Genomic DNA, 19,965 nt, shown 5'->3' on the forward strand with positions numbered 1-19,965 from the left:
CACGGGGGGGTTGAGAGGGTACGAGTCTAACCACGGCCACATTTTGCAACCGCACGCAGAACAGCACAGACTATATACACAAGGCTGGAGGGCTTCACTGTGCCCACGGAGCTCGGCCTATTAAATTGATCTGTCCACGTCAATGTCTCGCAGCTGTCAAGTGATATGCCTGGATGACAGCGAGGCAGGGGGAAAAAAATTGGTCCGGTTGAGAAGGAGGGGGAAAAAAATGTGTCAGGCAGATAAAAAATTGCTGAGCTGTAACATACCCCCATCATGAACGAATGGCTGTTTGTGTGTGTGTGCGTGCATGCGTGCGTGCGTGCATGCGTGCGTGTGTGTGCGCGCGTGCGCGTGTGTGTGCGGGAAGAGGAATAACAGGACTACATAACAATGAGATGCAATGCATCATGGGAAATAAAAAATACATAAAAAAACGATTTATATATAATATATATATTAAATATATTAAAGAGGAAAGAAATTAACTTGCAATGGCGCACAAGTTAACACTAACTTATCTCGAGTCCCAAACACCTCCGGCTGCTTGATCAGCACAGTCCCTGAGGGAGTTTTTTCTTCTTCTTTCTCTCTCTCTCTTTCTCTTCCTCTCTCACTTTCTGCCAAGGACCAGGCGCTGCATACTGATTCCATCTGCCTGATCCCAGCTGTGGCTTGATAGACAGCACGCAGATATGGGCTTTCTGCACTATCAGTTATATTTTCTCACCCTTCCTCTTTCCTTCCATCTCTCTCTCTCTCTCTCTCTCTCTCTCTCTCTCTCTTTTTCACTCATCACCATCATTTCTTTTATATCTGGCACCAAGGCTGCCCTGTGAGACTGCAGATTTGTCTTCTTTTTTTCCTCTTCTAGTTTTCATTTGTTTTCTCCTCGCTTCCGAATGGCCGCCATACCTGCACTGTTTCGCAGCCCCACAGCACTCTCCTACGTCGGCAATCACGTACGACACGAGTGCCACTTACATAACGTACACACAGCCTATTTTAAGCCCTCTAAATAAGAGCTGAAAGGTAACACGCTTGCCACTGTGGAACAATAATAAAGAATTCCATATGAATGAGCACAAGACATTCACGAGCACTAATGAAGCCCTACTGTGTGATGAAGATTGCTGGTTGCGCCAAACACAGGACCTATTCTGAGTGTGTGTGTGTTTGTGTGCGTGTGTGTGTGTGTGTGTGTGTGTGTGTGTGTGTGTGAGTGCATGCGTGCGTGCACTAACCCTTTCTCACTGTCTGCATGTGTGTGCATGTGTGTGTGTGCACAGCATATCTGAGTGTGTGTGTGTGTGTGTGTGTGTGTTTTGAGTGTGTGTATGGTGTATGCCAATGTGCATTCAAGAATTACGTTTGCTTTTCAACTTGAAACCACTGAACCTCATAATCCATTCAGAAAAAAAAACTCTTGCAACCATTCATTCAGCACATTGAAGCTTGAACACTCCCATATTAACCACCAAAAATGAATGGACAAAAATGCACACTTCGCAGGCTGCAGACTGCAGAGCAGACTAAGCCTACAGAAACGGGGTGTCGGGAATGAAAAAGTATTCATTTGAAAAACAGTCATTTTAGACTTAATAATACGACTCAGCTAAGTTGCCAAAAAAAAAAAGACGATGGAGAGGAGGAGGGTACAGAAAATCCATAATCATTGGGACTGCGCAGATAGGTCATGCAAAAAATGGAGCCTCTCTTTCTAAATGTGTCGAAATCATCGAAGCGCTGGCAAATCCTGTGCCAGGCATATTTCAGATTACTCCTCATGCATAAAAAACTTGGAAACAGTTGACAACACACCACAAGATTACGCCATTAATCTTCCATGACAAAGGGGCCATAGGGGCTGCTGGTGGTGTGTGTGTGTGGGGGGGGGAAGAGAAATGCAAACACAAGAATAAATTGGTGAGCTGGAAAATATATTTTCCCGCTGTCCTCATGCGGTTATTCATTCATCTGTTCACCTGTGCACTGGACAGCATGGAGAGACTGGGCCGCGGTGGAGGTGCCGCCATACCACTTAATCTCTCCACGGATAATGGAACAACATATACACACAGTATATCCTCGAAAAAAAAATATTTTAATCTCTTCTGCTCCTAACCACTACTCCTCTGACATCACCAGAACCCCCCACTACCCCCCCCCCCCACACACACACACACACAAACTCTTCTACCCTAAGGATTAACACAGAAGCCAAGGTGACAGACTCACCTGTAAACTGTGAGTAGGAGAGGCAGCAAGGTACCCAAATTGACTGCTTCACCTTAGCTAAACGGCACAAAGGTGCTCACTGTATGGCACCGCATGTCATGTAGCTGTGGTATAGCAGCCTTCCCAGGCTATATAAAGTCCTGTGTAAACACGTACACGCTATCCGCTATCCACACAGAGAGCGCTAGTGCTAGGTGCAGACACAGAGAGGCTGAAGATAAGGGGTTAAGAACAGAGAAGCTCTACTGGCGGTTCAGTACACACTGACATTGCTGCTTAACCTCAGGAAAAGATGCTGATGCATGAGAGGGGGATGGGGAGGGGGAAGGGACCACTTTAAAGTGAGCCGAGCTAAATGCAATTAGCGCAGATCAGGTGAAGGTCAAGTTCCGTTTGAATCACAGCGAACAATTAGGGGGGTGGAGGTGGGTGGGGGGGGGGTTGGGTACAGATGTGGTATTTACTGAATAGAAGTCCGCCTTGTCAACGTTGCTGCTGCCGCCGCCGCCGCCGCCAATGTAGTTGTTGATATTGTTGTTGTTGTTGTTGTTCATGTTCTTTAGACCCTCTCAAGGACACATACTCTCCCGTCAACTCAATTTGCCTTAATTGAAGTTGCTCTCCCTCTAACACACGGCCACCCAACCCCCCCACCCCTACCCCACCCCCCCATCACCACCACCACCACAACCGTTCCATGACTCCCAACCATCCCCTCTCCACCCCACCTCTCCTGAGTAATGAAGCATTTGAAATGGAGAACCACAGAGAGAGAGAGAGAGAAGGTGCAGGAGAGAGCTTGGGAATGCTATTACACCGATGTCCGTGGACATTCTGTCCCGGGCCCCTAAGCACTTTCATTAGACTGCCAGTTTTTGGTGTAATGGACTCTGTTGCCCCGAACTGCTTGCGAGTCAAAAGTGTCAATTAGAGCAGCCGCGCTTTTGTGTGCTGCACCTGCTGCCAAATTGCGCATAAGCAGACTAAAGAGGATCCCTCCACTTACCAAAAAAATCACTGTTTGGTTCTCGTTCACACGCTCACACGCTAAAAAAAATCCTATGTTAGGAACCCTGCTATTCCTGGGTGATAAAAGAGACAGTATCATTATCTGTGTAAATGAAATCCCCTATAACCTTGTGCAGAGTCCTCTCCGTAAGGACACTATATAATTTGCAAGGACGTGTATTTTTGCCACCGTGTAGGCCTATAGAAAAATCGCATTACAATGCCTGCTACAGCTCCTGTGTATGTGTATTCACACTAGAGACAATTAATGTAACTAGAGATTGGGGGGGGGGAAACATGCCCAAGGCAAAGACATTCTGAGATCAACATTGTATACTAAGCCTCTATACTATGCGAAAAGCTGAAAGTAGATTAAGCCATCAATGTATTGACGGATGCGAACACACACAGCATGTCAATCCACCTTCTTTTCAAAAAGATGTTCCAAAAGTATGCTTAAAATACAAGCGCTTACTACTGGTAACACAGAAGAGTGAAAGCAAAGAGAAAGAAAAACACACACACACTCATGCACACTCACACACACACAAACACAACAGAAACATCCAATCAAGTTTAGAGTTGAAATTAGCCACTGAAGCATGAATTTCTCTGAGGGAACCCTAAAGGCACTCTTCACCATGGATTTTATTCACATGGTAATTATGTGGCGAGATTTGTTTTTTCCCCTCTTATTGAATAAACACTTAGTTTGTCAGGTGTAGTCAGCGCCGAGCGCTCGCGCCCAGCAGGAGGATGCACGCAAGCAGTGAAGCAGTGAAGCAGTGCAGCGGTGCCATGACTGCAGGCGGCAAAGCGCACTCCCGACCCCAAACACTTCACAGACACCTCCTAAGTTTCTTATTTCCTGGTTTTATTTTTTATAAGTTTCTTATTTCCTAGTCTTTTTTGGAGGTGTGGGGATGGGGGTGGGGTTGGGGGGGGGGGGCTGTTTTTGTATTGCCTCTTTAAATTTGAGGAGCAAGTGGATGCGGGAACCGGGAGTTGAATGCTAAATGCTTTTAGATTATGGGCAGACAAGACAGAAATCAGGAGCTGCTAAATATAGACAGGTCGCATGCAGCAGCTTCTTAGGGTGTCTTTATTTTCTCCCATCCGAAGCCGTCTCGGGTTTAAATCACAGAGGGGTTAAAAATGACAGTCATTGAAAGTGTCAGGCCTATTCATCCATCATCTTCAATTTGACATGGTATCTGATGCCTGGGGAAGAGGCAGCTAAGCTCTGCACATTCAAGCCGTTTATATCGTTGACCACGGAGAGAACAAGAGGATGCTGTGGAGAAGGGAGAATGAAACGTAAATGGCAGAAGGGGAGGGAGGAGGGATGGGGTGGGGAGGGTGCCTCACTCTGATAGAGTCCTCTGCCCCTCTTTTTCATGTTAATGTTTTGCAAAAGGGCAAAAATGATGAGGGCAATGTTCAAGAACAATTACAGAGAAATATTCCAGCCCCTCTTTTTTTTTTTTCTTCTTTTTGTTTGGTTTTTTCTTGTTTTGTTTTTTGGACCTTGACCAATCTCTCCCATATTTTTGATGTCATCATTAAATTTACATTGTCTTTAAATGTCACTCCTGAACGATGCCTGTTGTTAGGGGCCAGCGCTCAATGCAGTATTGATGAAGCTTGCTTATGAATCCATTATTGTTGATAGAGCCTGCCACAACAGGTGATGAAGTGCATCTTTAAGGGCAAGCAGGCAAAGCCGATAGCAAGTGTTGCTAACATCTCAGACCGCTACTTCCAATAAATCAAGCCACACTGGAGGTGGCTCTGGCTGCATGGTAGCTAAGGGATTTGAAGTTCCCTTTGATGTCCTTGATTGTCATTTGTTGTCTCCCGAGAACATCTTACTTTTAGAGGCCTAACACACACACAGAGAGAATCTGTGGCCTACCGAGGAGCCTCTTGAACGTCTTTGAATTCCCCTGAGAAGAGCAATTACTCATTCTTCATCCAATAATCTATTAATAACTCAGGTTGATTTATGGCTTGCATTCAACGATTCACAGTTCAAAAGCATATTTACTGTTAGTCAAAACCCTCACCACAAAACATCAACAAAAATTCTGTGTTTTTTAAATGTGTTCAATATGAGATTTCCTTTAGCAATCAAATGCTCTGGGCTCAAATAGGCTGGTTAAACAACCGTGCCCCGGCCTTCAATCACCAACAGTCAGGGCGTTCATGAAATTAGGCTTTCTGAGAGACCAATGATTTCTGAAACAGGGTCTGTAAAAATCACACATTCGTGTTTTAAGTCTTAATGGTGCGCTCTGCAGGGTAATAAAAGAAGAGATTCAGCAGACCAGGTAGACGATCCCGAACTCAGCATCCTCGACTCAACCTCATGAGGCCATGAGGCCTGCCACCCTGCCTTTCTACGTCCAGTTTGGGTCTGAGATGGAAAGTTTGTACCCTTCCAACTGAATATAGTGTGTGTTGAGAAATGTATTTCTTTAAAAAAAAAAAAGAAGAAAAATATAGAGGGAAAAAAGCTCCTCAGCATCATCACCCTCTCATGAAGCAGCCACAGGCTCCCTCCTCTCCCTCATCAGCGGCTGTCCATTTTGGCGTGCGAGACGGGGCCATCACGGGACATTTCAATTTCAACTCTCTAAAGCAGACGCCCAGACAGCGCACTATTCAATTCACTTCCCCTCACTTTTCATTTGGATTTTGCCTTTCAACACCCCCCCCCCCCCCCCCGCCTCTATTTCTCTCCGCCACCATGTTCTCTACAAAGAAACCAGGACAGCTTAGCTTGACACAATGAAAACCCCTTAATGGATAGAGAAATGGTCTCAAAAAACCATATTGCGTGTGTCATGCGCGACTGCAGTCAATATGGAAGCCTATACTTAGACAGCGAATGTGATAATTTGCTCATCAGAGCAGCTCATTCCATTTGGTTCGGTCACAAATGCTGGGTTTCGCCGCATTGTCCTTCCACCTCACGCACCTCCGATGCATATTTTATAACCGTTAGGTTTTCACCACTGACTTCACATGAAAGGCATTTACTAGTGATATTCTGCGCTCTTATGGACCAAGCCCCTGCTCTCATGAAATAAGCATGCAGTCGCCATACCCACTAGGATATTTAGATGTAAGAAAGAAATCTAACAGAGAGCAAAAGAGAGAGAGAAAAAAAACCACATTTAAGCTTTGAATTTCACTCCCCTATTGGGATTGTGCAATTTAGATGATCAGATTGCAAGGGTTAGGCAAGGTTGAAATCTTCGAATCAGATGTTTTCAAAACTTTGAGATGGGATCAAGATACTTGAGATCGGGATTTGTTCACTTTAATCTGATTTGACGTTTAATCATGATTAACCATTTCGGGGCACATGGATATCTATCTGATCCAAAATATCTGGATTACTCTTTGATCCCCACTGAGACTTCCCGAACTGCCTCCTCCCTACCACTGAAGTGATTATTTCAAACATTTAAAAAAAGGTCCAGGGCAAGAAATCCATCCATACAGACACATATTTTAACAGGACCAAAATCCTGGCCCTCATACTGCTTTTGAACTAGGAAGTGTGTGTTCCTAGCAGGTTGCACTCCCCCCCGCTGATCAGGGCCCAAGAGGCGTGCAGCCGTCTTCCCCACGCGATAGCTCCCCCCCCCCCCCCCCCCTAACACCTCAGCGCGTCTGAATCCACCGTCATCACTCCTCCTCCTCCTCTTCCTCCTCATTGCCGAGGTAGCACCACATCTGTTAGTGACGAGCTAGTGAGTCAACCGGCTTGTGAAATTTTAATTAAGAGCAAAAAAAATGTACACACACAAGTCACGGTGGCAGATTCCCACTGACCCCAGGCTCAGTCAGGCTCTATTCTGACAGATACACTGATGTGTAAAGGCGAGGGTGCAAGTTGACTGATAACAGGCATCTTCAACACCCCACCCACCCCCTTCTCAATCTAACCCCCTCCGTCTGATTAGAGAGAGGGAAAAAATAGATATGAAACACAGTCCACCATATTGCACAGCCTCTTGGCCCTGCGGCGTGACGCAGAGGGAGCCGGAATTCACAGGTAATTTTACTATGATTAACCCAAAATATAAAAACCCCCATAGACTGCCACGGCAGGCCCCCTCTGCATGTGAATTTAGACGGTGCACTGAACCACGAAACGGAGCATGCCCACATCGCTCCCAGTAATCGGCACTGCCTTATCCTCATTAACTCTCATTAACACTTATTAACACTCATTCCCACGAAATCTACAGCTAATGGCTTGACAAAACGCAAGAGGAGTGCCCGCATTAATGGATAAAACACACACACACACACACACACACACACACACATACACACACACACACACGCAAATGCACTGTGGGGCCTTTTGCGTAGCCGCAGCAGGAGCAGCATCAGCGTCAGACATGTTTGCTGCGCCCAGGCTTTGCACTCACCCTAAAGGCTCAGTCATGCAACTATGATACACACCACTTCCCATAAATAATTTGTGAGGTAAAGATGCAGACAATTTACCATTGAGGGATCTGGTTACAAGCCAGAGTGCAGTGTGCATACTGTTTAGGAAGGGAGAGGGGAGTGGGGGCCGGTTTCAATCACAATATTGGAAAATGGGAAAATCTGATAAGACTTTAAATCAATTACAGACAGAGTTAACCACCCGAAATGCTAATATCTAATGGCAATCTAGGCTAATAGGTGATTTTTTTCCTTTACAACTTCTATCGGATACTTCAAAAAGGCCTGTTGGATCATGTGTGCCTTTACAGGATTTTGCAAGCTTTTTTTCTAATGTTACCCGGCATCTGTCGTGTGTTGGTGGGAATTATGTAAGCAGTCATTCCACTTAAAGGTATAAGTGCTATTGATTGGATTAAGATGATGCCTATATGCTTTCAAAACATCGTGGCCCTGGACAAGGTCCAAAGTGCCTTCCCGAACTCATCCTTCTCACATGGATGGTTGCCTCTGAAAGACCTCTAACGCGCGCATTAATATCAGCTGACAAAGGCTGCACTGGAGGACATGCAACATTATTTTTGTACCGAGTGCTCCTTCCCATAATATACCAAACACAGGAGGTGTATTTTCTGGGAGAGAACCAATGATATCATTCTGTTCTGAGGGGGCTAATCCTGCAAGCAATCATAGCTAGCACAATGGTGGACCATTTTGGTCGACGAGAGCTCAAATGGAGAAATATGCAGATGCGGGGGAAAAAATACCAAAGCCAATTCATTTATTTGGAGAGGGGAAAAAATGAATAAAGGCATTTCCTGCAGCAAGGATGGAGGGTTTTTACCATCTTCCTGTACTATCATGGAACGTATAAATTCTCTGTTCTGTTTAAATTCTCTGAATCATCGTCATCTTTATGTATGGTAGCTTGGATTTTCATACAAACATTTAGTGGGGCCCGAGAGCTAAAAACCTGCTACATTCGACGCAACACGATCTCAGGTGATTCAACAGGGTTTTCATCATCCTTCATCTCCTCCTCCATGTTCCCGTAACTGAACGATGAAGTATGCGACAGTTTCCGCAAGCCATTACCCATCCTCTATTCAGCTGGATGATGTGACGGGCTTAATTTAGCACATAACAAAATGCACATGCAGGAGCCAAAAAAATAAAGCAGGCAGGCAGGCTCTCGAAAGGTCAAGGGTAAGCACAACAAAGGAACTTGGCAGGCCTTACTGTACACATTCCATCTGTTCCATATGTATGGCTTGATCCTTACCCGATACATGCTGTTTTGCTTGATGCCAAACAGCAGGGCGCACAGCATTTTTCTTGAACTCTGCTAATGCAAATTTAATGGGCTTCTTTATTTTACCTTTTTGGGGTTTTATGTTTCTTACTCTGCACTGCAAGGGAGAGGGGGGGGGGGGATATTTTGTGTCCTACCCTGGGCAAGGGATTGTGGGCTGTATTAGCAACTCGAACAAAGCCCACTCCACATAATGGGGGCAATCACTGTGAGACCAGGAAGAAGAAGCATGCCAGGCAAGACGCCAGAGACCGCATCCCACATCCTGACACTACAACAACAACAACAAAAGTACAGACAGAGACACTCCAAACTAAGTACCAAGCACCAGACAAGGTACAGCCCCATTCTTAATCTGAATCACGGTCAACTGTTCAGGAGCTGTTCAACATCCGTAGCACAAAAGGCATCCAATCCTTAAAACGAATCCGGTCGCTGTCTGTTCTTTTGGACTGTTTCATGGCGATGGTGGTGGTGTTGGCGGCGGCGGCTAAACTGGCTTGTTGTCACTGGCACCTTCTCGGCTAGCTGCTTAGCCACCCAGGCACAGGAGCCGCGGGACCTGTCAGTCACATCTGTTACCTGCCAGCGCCAGAGTGGTAAAGGGCACTTCACACGCGTTACCGACCACAATGGATCCTGTCTGCAGGAGTCAGGCCTTCATGACACCTCACTGCCACACCACCACTGCCTTTCTGTGAATTGTCTTATTTTCTTCTTTTTTTTTCACAATTCACAAGGCAACGCTGACTGGCGCCAATTGACACTATTCCTAATATGGAAGCCCCTAATCTGGTCTGTAGAGGATTTTTTTTTAGCTCACTATGGCGCAAAAACATGGTGAGAATGAATCCATAATCCGGACAGAGGTCCTTATGGTTTTCTCAAACGGCACCGTCTTCCTCTAATCTGCCAGTGACGATAAAATATCTGTGTCACTTTTTTCTTTTCTTTTTTTTTTTGTCTTTCGGGCAGATGGGTTTGGAAGGGCTGTGAATCCTCTGGTGGTTGGGATTAGCAAAGAGAAGAGGAGAGGGGGGGGGGGGGGGGGGCGAGAGAATGAGAGAAACACAGGCCTCTTAAAGGAGAATTACAGTGTTGCTCATGATGGCTTTTTGTTTGCTGTTCATTGTGCTCGTGCCAATAGACTTACAATGCAATAAATGATAGAAAATAGAAGCGGGCATGTTGACACCTGTGAACAATAAACACAAGACGCCTTGCTCATTTCTGGCTCTGTGTGTGGGCCTCATTACCTGAACCAGCTTCTTACACAGTCCAGCCATTCTGCTCATATAAGTACTAGTGTAGGTCGTAAATCACTGGTTGTGACAGGGAAAGTAACCACTGACTAAACAGAAAGAAATTCTCCGACGACCTTTAATGAAGAACATTACTGACTATATAACATGCATGGCTACAGTGGACGCAGTGAGAACAAACTGGGACAGAGCTATCAGTGGAATGTGCAAAGTCACGGTCTGTTACGTTGGCACATACACTTAGCCGTGGCAGGGTACATGGGTTTTGTTGTCTCGTCAAATATTAGCATGGGGTCTGATATTTCACTAAATGAGTTTCGGAATGAAATTCCAACGAGAAGAGTCAAGAGGCACTATGTCTTACATGAACACTTCACAAGAACTCCCCCATCACAAGATTAATGTAATCATGTCATGGAAGCAAGCATTTTCTGACATTAGTCATTAGTATATAATGTTGAGAGATGTAGCAGTGTCATGTTAGAGTTTTCTGTAGTTGTCATGACAGCGCTCTTGATATAAGATGCTATAACAGCTTATGTCACAGGGTAATAAGCTGCCATTGCATGTCACACAATGAGAGCTGTCGAGACCATTTACAGTACTATAATCCAAACCTGACACTGTTCTGTCTCTGGAAATCTGTCATGAAAATGTACGTCAGTGGCATATGGTATGCTTATGATTATAGGTCCTATTATATAGGGTTCAAGTAGAGTGTTGCCTAGGTTTTCATTTTTTTAAAATCACCTCAAATGAAATATTGTACTCCCTCTAAAAAATCAATACAAAGCAATAATGTATGATTGCACATGTTTTACATTTATGTATGAACGTTTCCAAACCAGGCCCTTCCAAAAAAATGTTGAAATGAGGAAGGAAGGAAGAAAACACTATAATAAATAAATCTCTCTCAGAACTGCTGATACAGTAATTGGATTCAAAATGAAAACAAATCACAGGAGAGTAAATAAACTCTTAGGTACTGTGTACCCAGTCCCTACAAAATCCCTCAAGATCACACAGCCAACACAATTATTTTTCCAAAGCTTGAATTCTGCTCAATAGGCTGTAAGGCGCTTCTGAAAATGGGAAATTGTTCGGGCTGCACAGGCTATCATTGTGGGCATGGCAAGACCTTGTTTCGTGTGACTTGGTGCCGAGTTTTTTCTCTCTCTCTCTCTCTCTCGCTCTTTCTCTCTTTCTTTCCCAGACCTCTGATCTTATTTCTCCCTCTCTATTTCATCCCAGAGTTTCAGCTTCAAGTGGTTGAAATACAGCAAAGTCAAAGTGAGTGACCTATGGCCAATGAATGCTGAGCAACATCCAATAGCTTCAATTGAAAGCCCTGGATCACTGAAATCCTGAAAACATAATCTGCATGTCTTTATCCCCGAACACTGTGAACATCTTCCTCACGGGTGCAAGCACTGCATGTATCACCCGTTTAGTAAAAAACCCACATGTCCTTGATGGCGTACCAACAACACAACAGAGAGATTTCTTCAGCATACTTCAGACCATATGAATTCATAAATGGGCCTCGGTTCAAAGGAAAAAAAATATATTCCCGGTGCAAAATTCACGAGGCATGAATCACACAGCCACCTAAAAGGTAAGACTCCCGCCTACGCGGATAACACAGAAACACGAACATCACGCTCAGCCCCTGTGTGGAGTTCAGCCATTTTGACCTCATGCCGTGAGCATGATTTAAAGAATAGAAGCATGAATGGAAGCACAGTGTGCCTCTGCAGAGGTCAAAGGTCATGCCCTGATGAACCTGTCTGAACCCTCTTATGGGATTACAGCTTTAAAAAAAAAAAAAAAAAAAAAGAAAGAAAGAAAATACATCTGGCCCAAAGGATAGAGCTGAAAATATATCAATTCATAATCTCCACCCGTTTTTGAGCTGACAGTAAGCCAGTGAAAACTGTATGTGTGTGTGGGGGGTGGTGGGGGGGTAGTAGTGTGTGTGTGTGTGTGTGTGTGTGTGTGTGTGTGTGTGTGTGTGTGTGTGTGTGTGTGTGTGTGTGTGTTGTGTGTGTGTGTGTGTCCGTATGCTTTGTGGAAGTGTTTTTTCACAACAGGACCCACTGCTGGAGAAGAGGGGACTTTCATCATATCAAGTGCCAGTGACAGGGTGGGAGGATTTGAGTGTGGGGGTCCAGTTTATAGGATTGTCTTTTCTTTCTTTTTTTCTTGTTTTATGTTTTTACGTTCACAGAGGATGCCTTGGGTTTTATTCTCTGTGTCTGCTCTTAAATTGTATCTGACCTAAAGATCAAAACTGGCTCCCAGGAGGTTTATGGGATCATAAGCAGGTGGGGGCGAAAGGTTAGCCACTAACATGCTTCTCTCTGGCAAGACCTGGAGGATCCTCGACAAGAGTAACTGGTATTGGAAGAACCTGAGCTCAGAGGAAATCAAAATAAGACTGTTTACCTTTGATCTTGTCCGTATTCATTAAAATCTATTACAAAAAGGACTCTCTAGGTAAGCAACAGAAAGAGTTCTTGAGAACGCGGACTTTCTGTTCATACGGATCAAATCAAAGGCAGGACATAATAGCTCTGAAGAAAAGAAAAATACAATCTCCTCGATTGAGATAGCTTTGCCTATCAATAGAAAGCACCAATACCACTTTTCTTTCAGACCGAGAACAAGTATGAGTACTTACGTTTGCAACTACTTTAAACCAGTCATGTTTACCTGCAGCAATATGATTGTTTTTTCCTGGCTGGTGTGTGTGTGTGTATGAGAGAGGGCGAGAAAGAGAGAGAGTGTGTGTGTGTGTGTGTGGGGGGGGGGGGGGGGTGGGGGGGGGTAACTACATAAACTGAAGATGGTTTTTTTTCTGATTGACACACAAACAAACTAGTCTGCAAAATAAACACCTGCCGAGTCCAAACAGAAGAATGCAACACTCTGATTGATAGCACCCCTAGCAAACTAGCTGGTCAGCAAAAACCATGACATGTCAACAGTCACATCAATATGTTCAGCCATGAATCCCCTACAAATTATGAGATGTTTTTAAATTACAGTTACTTGTACTTGTAAAATGTTGGTGACTACAAAAGGGTTGCATCCAAATATATTATTTTCGGTAAAAAAGCTCTAAAACTTATATGTACAATATAGCATTCATTATGTTGCTTTGCATCTTTTTGCTGTCTAGACAGGCTCCATTCATTTGGCAGTATGCACTAAAAAATTTTGCTTTGTTTTTAATTGGTTCTCTTGTTTGAATTTGCACGGCCTTGTCTGCCAATCAAAAAGTAATCGAAAGTAATCCAATATAATAAGTTACATTCCTTTGATGAAGTAATTCCAATAGTTATATCACGTATTATATTTTTACAATGGTGACTAGTAAACTGTAACTTATTACATTTCAAAAGTAACCTTCCCAACCCTGATTACACTTCAAGGAAACAAACAGTTCAATTAGCCAAACTATAATTAGCATTCATGCAATTACTGTATGAAGATGTAAGTTAAACCATCACTCAATACAACCATGAGTGGTACACACATCAGAGAAGACACCAAATGTTTTAAAAAGGAATACATAATTGCATTTATGATTTATTATGCACTTTATAACCTAGGTTTGTATATGATATTTCATTTGAAATTATAAGCAAGGATCTATGAACATTTGTCTGTTATCAATTCAGTTTAATGTCACCTACCTTCCAAAGACAAGTATGAATGACCTAAAAAATAACTTGTGAAAAGCTCATTAAAACTTTAGATTTCCCTGGCTTGATCTTTAATGAAACACAGGAAGTCGAAGATAAGAGCAAAAACCCCATCAAAGATGTACCAAAAGCAAAGAAGTTTCACAGGGCAGCATGGCAAAAAGTGCTGACACGTGATAACAAAGAAACAATTATCAAGCCTTCCCGTGTACATTTCATAATGGCGACGTGCTATTATTAATGATTCACGGCATTAAGATCGTTTGTTCATTCCCCTTGTACTACTGTACCCGACAATATAAAGTGCTCCGGCTACACGTGTTTTAATCATATCCGCGGTGCAAATGATGACACTTCCTATCATCCTGTTAAATTATACTAAGCCAGGCAAGGAGCTGACATCCACGGAAGCATTATATTACTAAGAGAGCTTTGTATGTGTTCTCAAGGCCTCTAGTGGAGGGACTCAGCAGAACTACACCTAGTCTCCCAAGTCAGACCTTTCACAAAAATTCGGATGCATATTCTGACTGAACATGACCAAGTGAGCAGCCTACTTTTTTTGCCCACAGACGGTGACATTTCTATCATCATGCTATTGCCTCAGTCAGCTACAAAAAAATTTCAATGATCCACTGAGGGTAATCACATTTAATTTTTTTTTTCCTAAAATCTGAGGAAATGGAAGCAGGGTTGGTGAGGCGAAGCATGGCAGGCTTCTGGGGTGATCCATCTGTTGTGAAGAACAGTATTTCTAACAGACAATGATCAGTGGAGCATTAAAGGGGATCAGAAGCCTATTCTCACAGCAGGTTACGAGATATGACAAGAACTACAGGAGAGCAGTCGAACCCGGAGTCCCCCATGCTATTATTGGCACCCAATCAAGCCCAATTCTTTTGGCATTGGGTGAAAAAAATTATCACTTGCACTTAAATGCGTTTAGTCAGTTATCCTGGGCTTTTTACAGAAAAGGAAAGGTAGGCATACTGAATCCATTCGTGTACTCAATGGAAACTGAAGCTATGACTTGGATACCTTGCTCTACCAAGCTAGAACAGGGGGAAAAACAGAGCTACAGGAATGATTTTATGTTTGTGAAAAATAAAGTGAAAAATACTTAATTGCTGAGAAAACTGCATTGCAAATGCAGCACGTACATTTTGAGAAGAGTACAGTACACTGCATGTGGAGGATGATAAGAAAAGCCCTTAAACTTGATACTCTGAAACATGACAAACTTTTAAAATAAAAGACTTTGTCGAAACTTCATGCCAACATTATGTAATCAGATTGAAATGTCGATATAACAAACAAGACATCCACTATTGCCTTCAATCGTTCAGTGTCCTTGTGGATCATTCTGTAACCCTGTATTCCCAGGCAACACTCAAATGTATTGATTTTGTTGCAGTGTAGGGCAAACAGAGAAAAGGCTGTGGTTTTGCATAGCTCTATAACCTTAAGTATGCTGAACTATCCACCTGAGCCAGTCATAAATGTGATGGCCCACTCATAGAGAGACAAGTGCAAAATGAATCCAGGCCTCCATGCATCCTACTGTCAGAATCAATATAATTTTTTTTTCATTCACAGGCACAGGCAGAATACACAGTTACACATCTAGAAGCCTAGTGCTGGTTCTGGGATCCAGGGGGAGTATTGTACCTGTTGAGTGGAGGGGTGGACTATCCAGTTACGCACAACTGCACAAACATACGACACTGGGGACTGGTTCCTATGCAGAACCTACTTAGAGAGAATGTATGATCCCAAAACCCAAACCCAAAACTACTCTATCCACTAAAATGTCCTGTTTGACCTGACACATGACATTGAGAGAGAAGCTAATTATGCTGTGCCTCACAGCTGCATTACGGTCTCCAAGTGGAATGACTTTCCTGTAGAAATGGTCTCTCTTTGTTTGGAAGGGCCTTTTTTGGGGAGTCCTCAAAACTCTCTGACAGAGAGGAACCAAATTAGGCTTAAATGTGAGGTAAGGGTCAGGGTGAAGTGCCAGTTAGGGGTTGGGTTCGTGCCAGGGTTTCTGTGAGGTGACGTAAGGGTGAGGATAAGGTTAGGGTTAGTTAAGGGTTAGGGCAATTAAGGCAGGATTAGGACAGTCTGAATATTTGTTAAATTGGGTATATAAAACGCCACATTGTGTGGTCCAAAGTGTTTCACCAAAATAGCAAGCTACATGTCCGAAATATGAGAAGAGGTTTACAAATAATACTGTTGTCCACTGACTTAAAATATTGTTTGTCACCTGGAAAATATCACCTAAAAGGTTTCTTTGTTTGTTGGTGGTGTTTTTTTCTTTCAAGACAAGTGCAGCTTAGGTGAGCCTACAGCCTAGACTGCTTTGCTGTGTTTAAATTAATAAAACAAAGATTTCTCTGTGACCACTTTAAATACTCACTACTACATTGATAATAAGAATTACAACTTTGCATTGCTATTCTGTCAACCTTTGCTAGGATTTGCCATTACATAAAGTGTATTATGCTACAGGTTGCATGTCTAGCAATACATGTAGGCCTATGACCATTTTAGTGAAGAAATGCCATTTTCATAAGCAGCTCCACTGTTAGGTATAGACAAATGGTCTCTGTTCAGAGGAAATTCCACATCTACTATGTAGAGTGGCATCAGACATAAACACCACCACTGTTATCACACATCAACTAAGGCCTCTGTTTAATGCTCATTTTTGGTCACAGCGCAATATGTAACTTTGCATTAACTATTACATTGTAGAACTACACATTTAAAAAGTTTTCCTACAGAGGTAAAAGGGTAGAGGGAAATAGCCAATGGGCTTGCATCTTAGATGAAGGACTGGGACTAACTATACTAACATGCATCAGGATTGAATAATTCTGTTTGTAATGGAATCACCATACTAAAAGCATCCAACTGTATGAAATGACATGGGCCTAAATTGTTTTAACAGTGTTGGACAAAACCTGATAACGATTTGGCCTAATGTTGGAAGAACTCAGTGGTATTACAGCGACTCTTCTTCACAAGGTCATGGTGGTACTCCTATTATACCCTGTGGAAGAACATTCATTAATGCTGCTCGCTTACCATAGACTCCTTGGCAATGGATGCCCTCCAGATATACGTTGAGAAGCCACAAAAGACCAAAACCTAACCCCATCTTCACGTTAATGTCAACATATCCAGCCCGGTAATGACAGGTTCTTTCCCAGGTAGCACCGGTTTCAAAACTAGTAGCAATTTTCCGTGGTTCCACTGAAAACCGGGAATTTCAGTGTACTGAGCGAGGTAACGGAAACTATCTGGTCAAAATAGCAGATAGCGCTGGTAATCGGCTCCTGCTCATCTGGTTGCTGCGGTTTATGCTTGAGTTATACTGTGATGTTATAAGACTAAGAACCACAGGCGTGAACATGAGCAAAAATCACAGTGAAAGGGAAAACGCAAGCGACGTACGTTTCGACTGACAAGTCAATTGACAGAGCAGTGGTCTTCGCACATTTTAGATCAAAACCTCGAGGAGGACCAGCTCAATATGTTAAAAGTATCAGAGAGAGCTACAGATAACTGACACGAGAGCATTCTTGATCGGTGTCCTGTGATATCCACTCGTATCCGGCGTATCTTCTCGATATTCTACGGCTCCCATAGCTGGATGAAACACAACCAACGATACAGAAGGACGTCTTCGTCTTTTCCCCCGTGACTAAACACAGGATCCGGTGAATGGAAAGGCTAAACGGTTTTCTATTATAGCCGCGGAGATGAGATGCTGTTCAGCGTTCAGATGCTGGATCCAGAGACCGTGGACCGTGGACTCATCTCCGGCGAATGAGAACAGGTCCTCCAATTCGCCTGATATGCGCTAGGCTTATTAAACAGAAGCTAGCTGTCTCGATTGAAAATAAAACCATCTGAACAAATTGCAGTAATTGCAACATCAGACTCCCTTGTAACTGTTTTCTACAGAAAAGAAAACGTTAAATGCGGAGGATAATTTCAGGGGATGGTCATCCACGCTGCGCCATACGTAGCCTACTGCACTGGAACGCGAAGCCCCAGCTGGTTGACGACGTCAAAGTGTGCGTGAGTGCTCATATCTCATTTGTATGAGAAGCACTTCCACACCGAAAAACGCACCATGTTGAGCACCACATAGCTTTCAGCTCTTCGCACCAATCTTTCGCTTAAACATTAAACCGAGGAGTGAGTTTACCGTTTAATCAAACGATTGCTTTTTTTAAAGCATCTTATGCCAACATTTTACCGTAGGTCACAGGCATTTTACCCTTCCAACTCTAGAAGCCCACAGTTGTGACATTATTTTCCTGGGAAAGGCAGTGCACCATAACATTTTAACAACTATGCACAAGATAAAATAGAAATTAACAAAAGATTCGCGCTACTCAGTGTACTATGTTTCAATTAATCATCAGCACAAATTAAATCCACCAATTATTTTCTATATTCCCATCAGAATCGCATAATCTTCTGAAAGGGCTATTCATATGGGATAATAGTGAAACAGGAAAACGGATGAATGAGGTACTGGTTCATCTAAACTATTTGTCACGTATGCTCAGCCATTACTGTCGACCTGGGCAGATGTGCAGCTTATTGGGCATTCAGGACTGCCGGAGTTGTACAGTGAGTGCCATCTCCTGGAGATAGAGAAGACGAATATTATTAGCAGCCTGTTGAATGGGTCCCTGTACACATTATGATCTGAGCACAGTAAATCTGCTGAACTCCTGGTATTTTTTCGAAGTAAATGTAGGCGGAAAAATGTGTCGTGGTCAGGGGCGGAGATCCCATTTCATTGTAGGGGGGGACAATACATGGTAAAATTTCGGAGAGTAATTCCGGGGGGGGGACATGAAAAAATTGCTTTCACGAGAGCTAGCATAACTTAGCTGCTAAATACCGAATTCTCAATAACATTTACAAACAGAAATTCGAAGTCATTTTTAAATCCTCTAAATGGCATTAAATGTACTAACACAAAATATCTACTCACAGACAAATAATGTCCAAAGTTCAAGAGAACTTGATGCTCAAAATAAGTTCTAAAACAGTTCAATTTGACCTATCAATAAGCCCCGCCACCAATATTTACTGTTCCTAACTCGGACAAGTTATCCGAGCTGACTAGAGTCAATGGCAGCTATCAGTGTCAAAACGATATCCCAAGAGCCTCGAGACAACTTTTGGAGACAAAAGAACCTGATTCCGTCTAGAAGCCATCAAAAGGGCCTTCATACTGCAATGGAGGGATATGCATGACATTTAAAACATAGATATATGGTGGATAACACGCTTACATTTGAGGCGAGAATTTACAGATTACACAATACAAGAGGGAGAATCCGCATCTCACGGTCATCACGATTGCAGATACATATATCCAATACCAGCATTGTTCAGGCACCGCAGGGAAAGATTAAATGAATTTACCTTCAGTTAATTTAACTAATCTGGAGAGGCACTGAGATGTAGACCTACCTTTATTAACTAACATTAACCTGCCCCTGACAGGACAGTGTCCTAACTGTCTAGCTAGCTATCCTAACGGTGTTAATTACCGGCATGCGTGTGTTATTATCAGCAAACGTTCACGTTGTCATGTCAATCCATCATTAAACTTATGTATACTTGTGCATATCGATTGTAACTTCGTAAAAGGAGTTTAGAAAAAACTTTAACTGCGTCAGTGGGAGAGAGGAGGAAACAGTCTCACTGTCTGACCGTGTACTTGGCTAATTGACCCCGCCCGGTGGAAACAGCATGTGAACCAAACCATTTTAAGGAATAGGGGGATGATGATTTTTCAAAACTTAAAAACACATTGTTTTACGTTTATAATTAGCACACCTTGTGTTGTCGTGCATTTATTTCAAATTACTTTATTTAAAAAAAAAATTGTTTTGTTTCCAATGATTGTTGGGGGGGATAACTTTATGGT

The 19,965-nt window shown here is 43.1% G+C and overlaps 1 protein-coding gene across 3 annotated transcripts in view; it reads right to left on the reverse strand.

The window, feature by feature from the left end:
- The window catches only part of mdga2a (MAM domain containing glycosylphosphatidylinositol anchor 2a), a 145,468-nt gene extending 127,360 nt beyond the window's left edge, over positions 1-18,108 (reverse strand). For all 3 annotated transcript variants that reach the window (XR_006152809.1, XM_031579771.2, XM_031579770.2), the window contains exon 1: positions 17,091-18,108. Coding sequence is in view for 2 of the 3 variants with exons in the window: in XM_031579771.2 (XP_031435631.1) it covers positions 17,091-17,163 (73 nt within the window). In the remaining variant the exon portion in view is untranslated. The remainder of the gene's footprint in view (positions 1-17,090) is intronic.
- Between the last annotated feature and the right edge of the window lie 1,857 nt (positions 18,109-19,965).

The sequence above is a fragment of the Clupea harengus genome, chromosome 14 (genome assembly GCF_900700415.2).
Source record: "Clupea harengus chromosome 14, Ch_v2.0.2, whole genome shotgun sequence".
NCBI lineage: Eukaryota > Metazoa > Chordata > Actinopteri > Clupeiformes > Clupeidae > Clupea > Clupea harengus.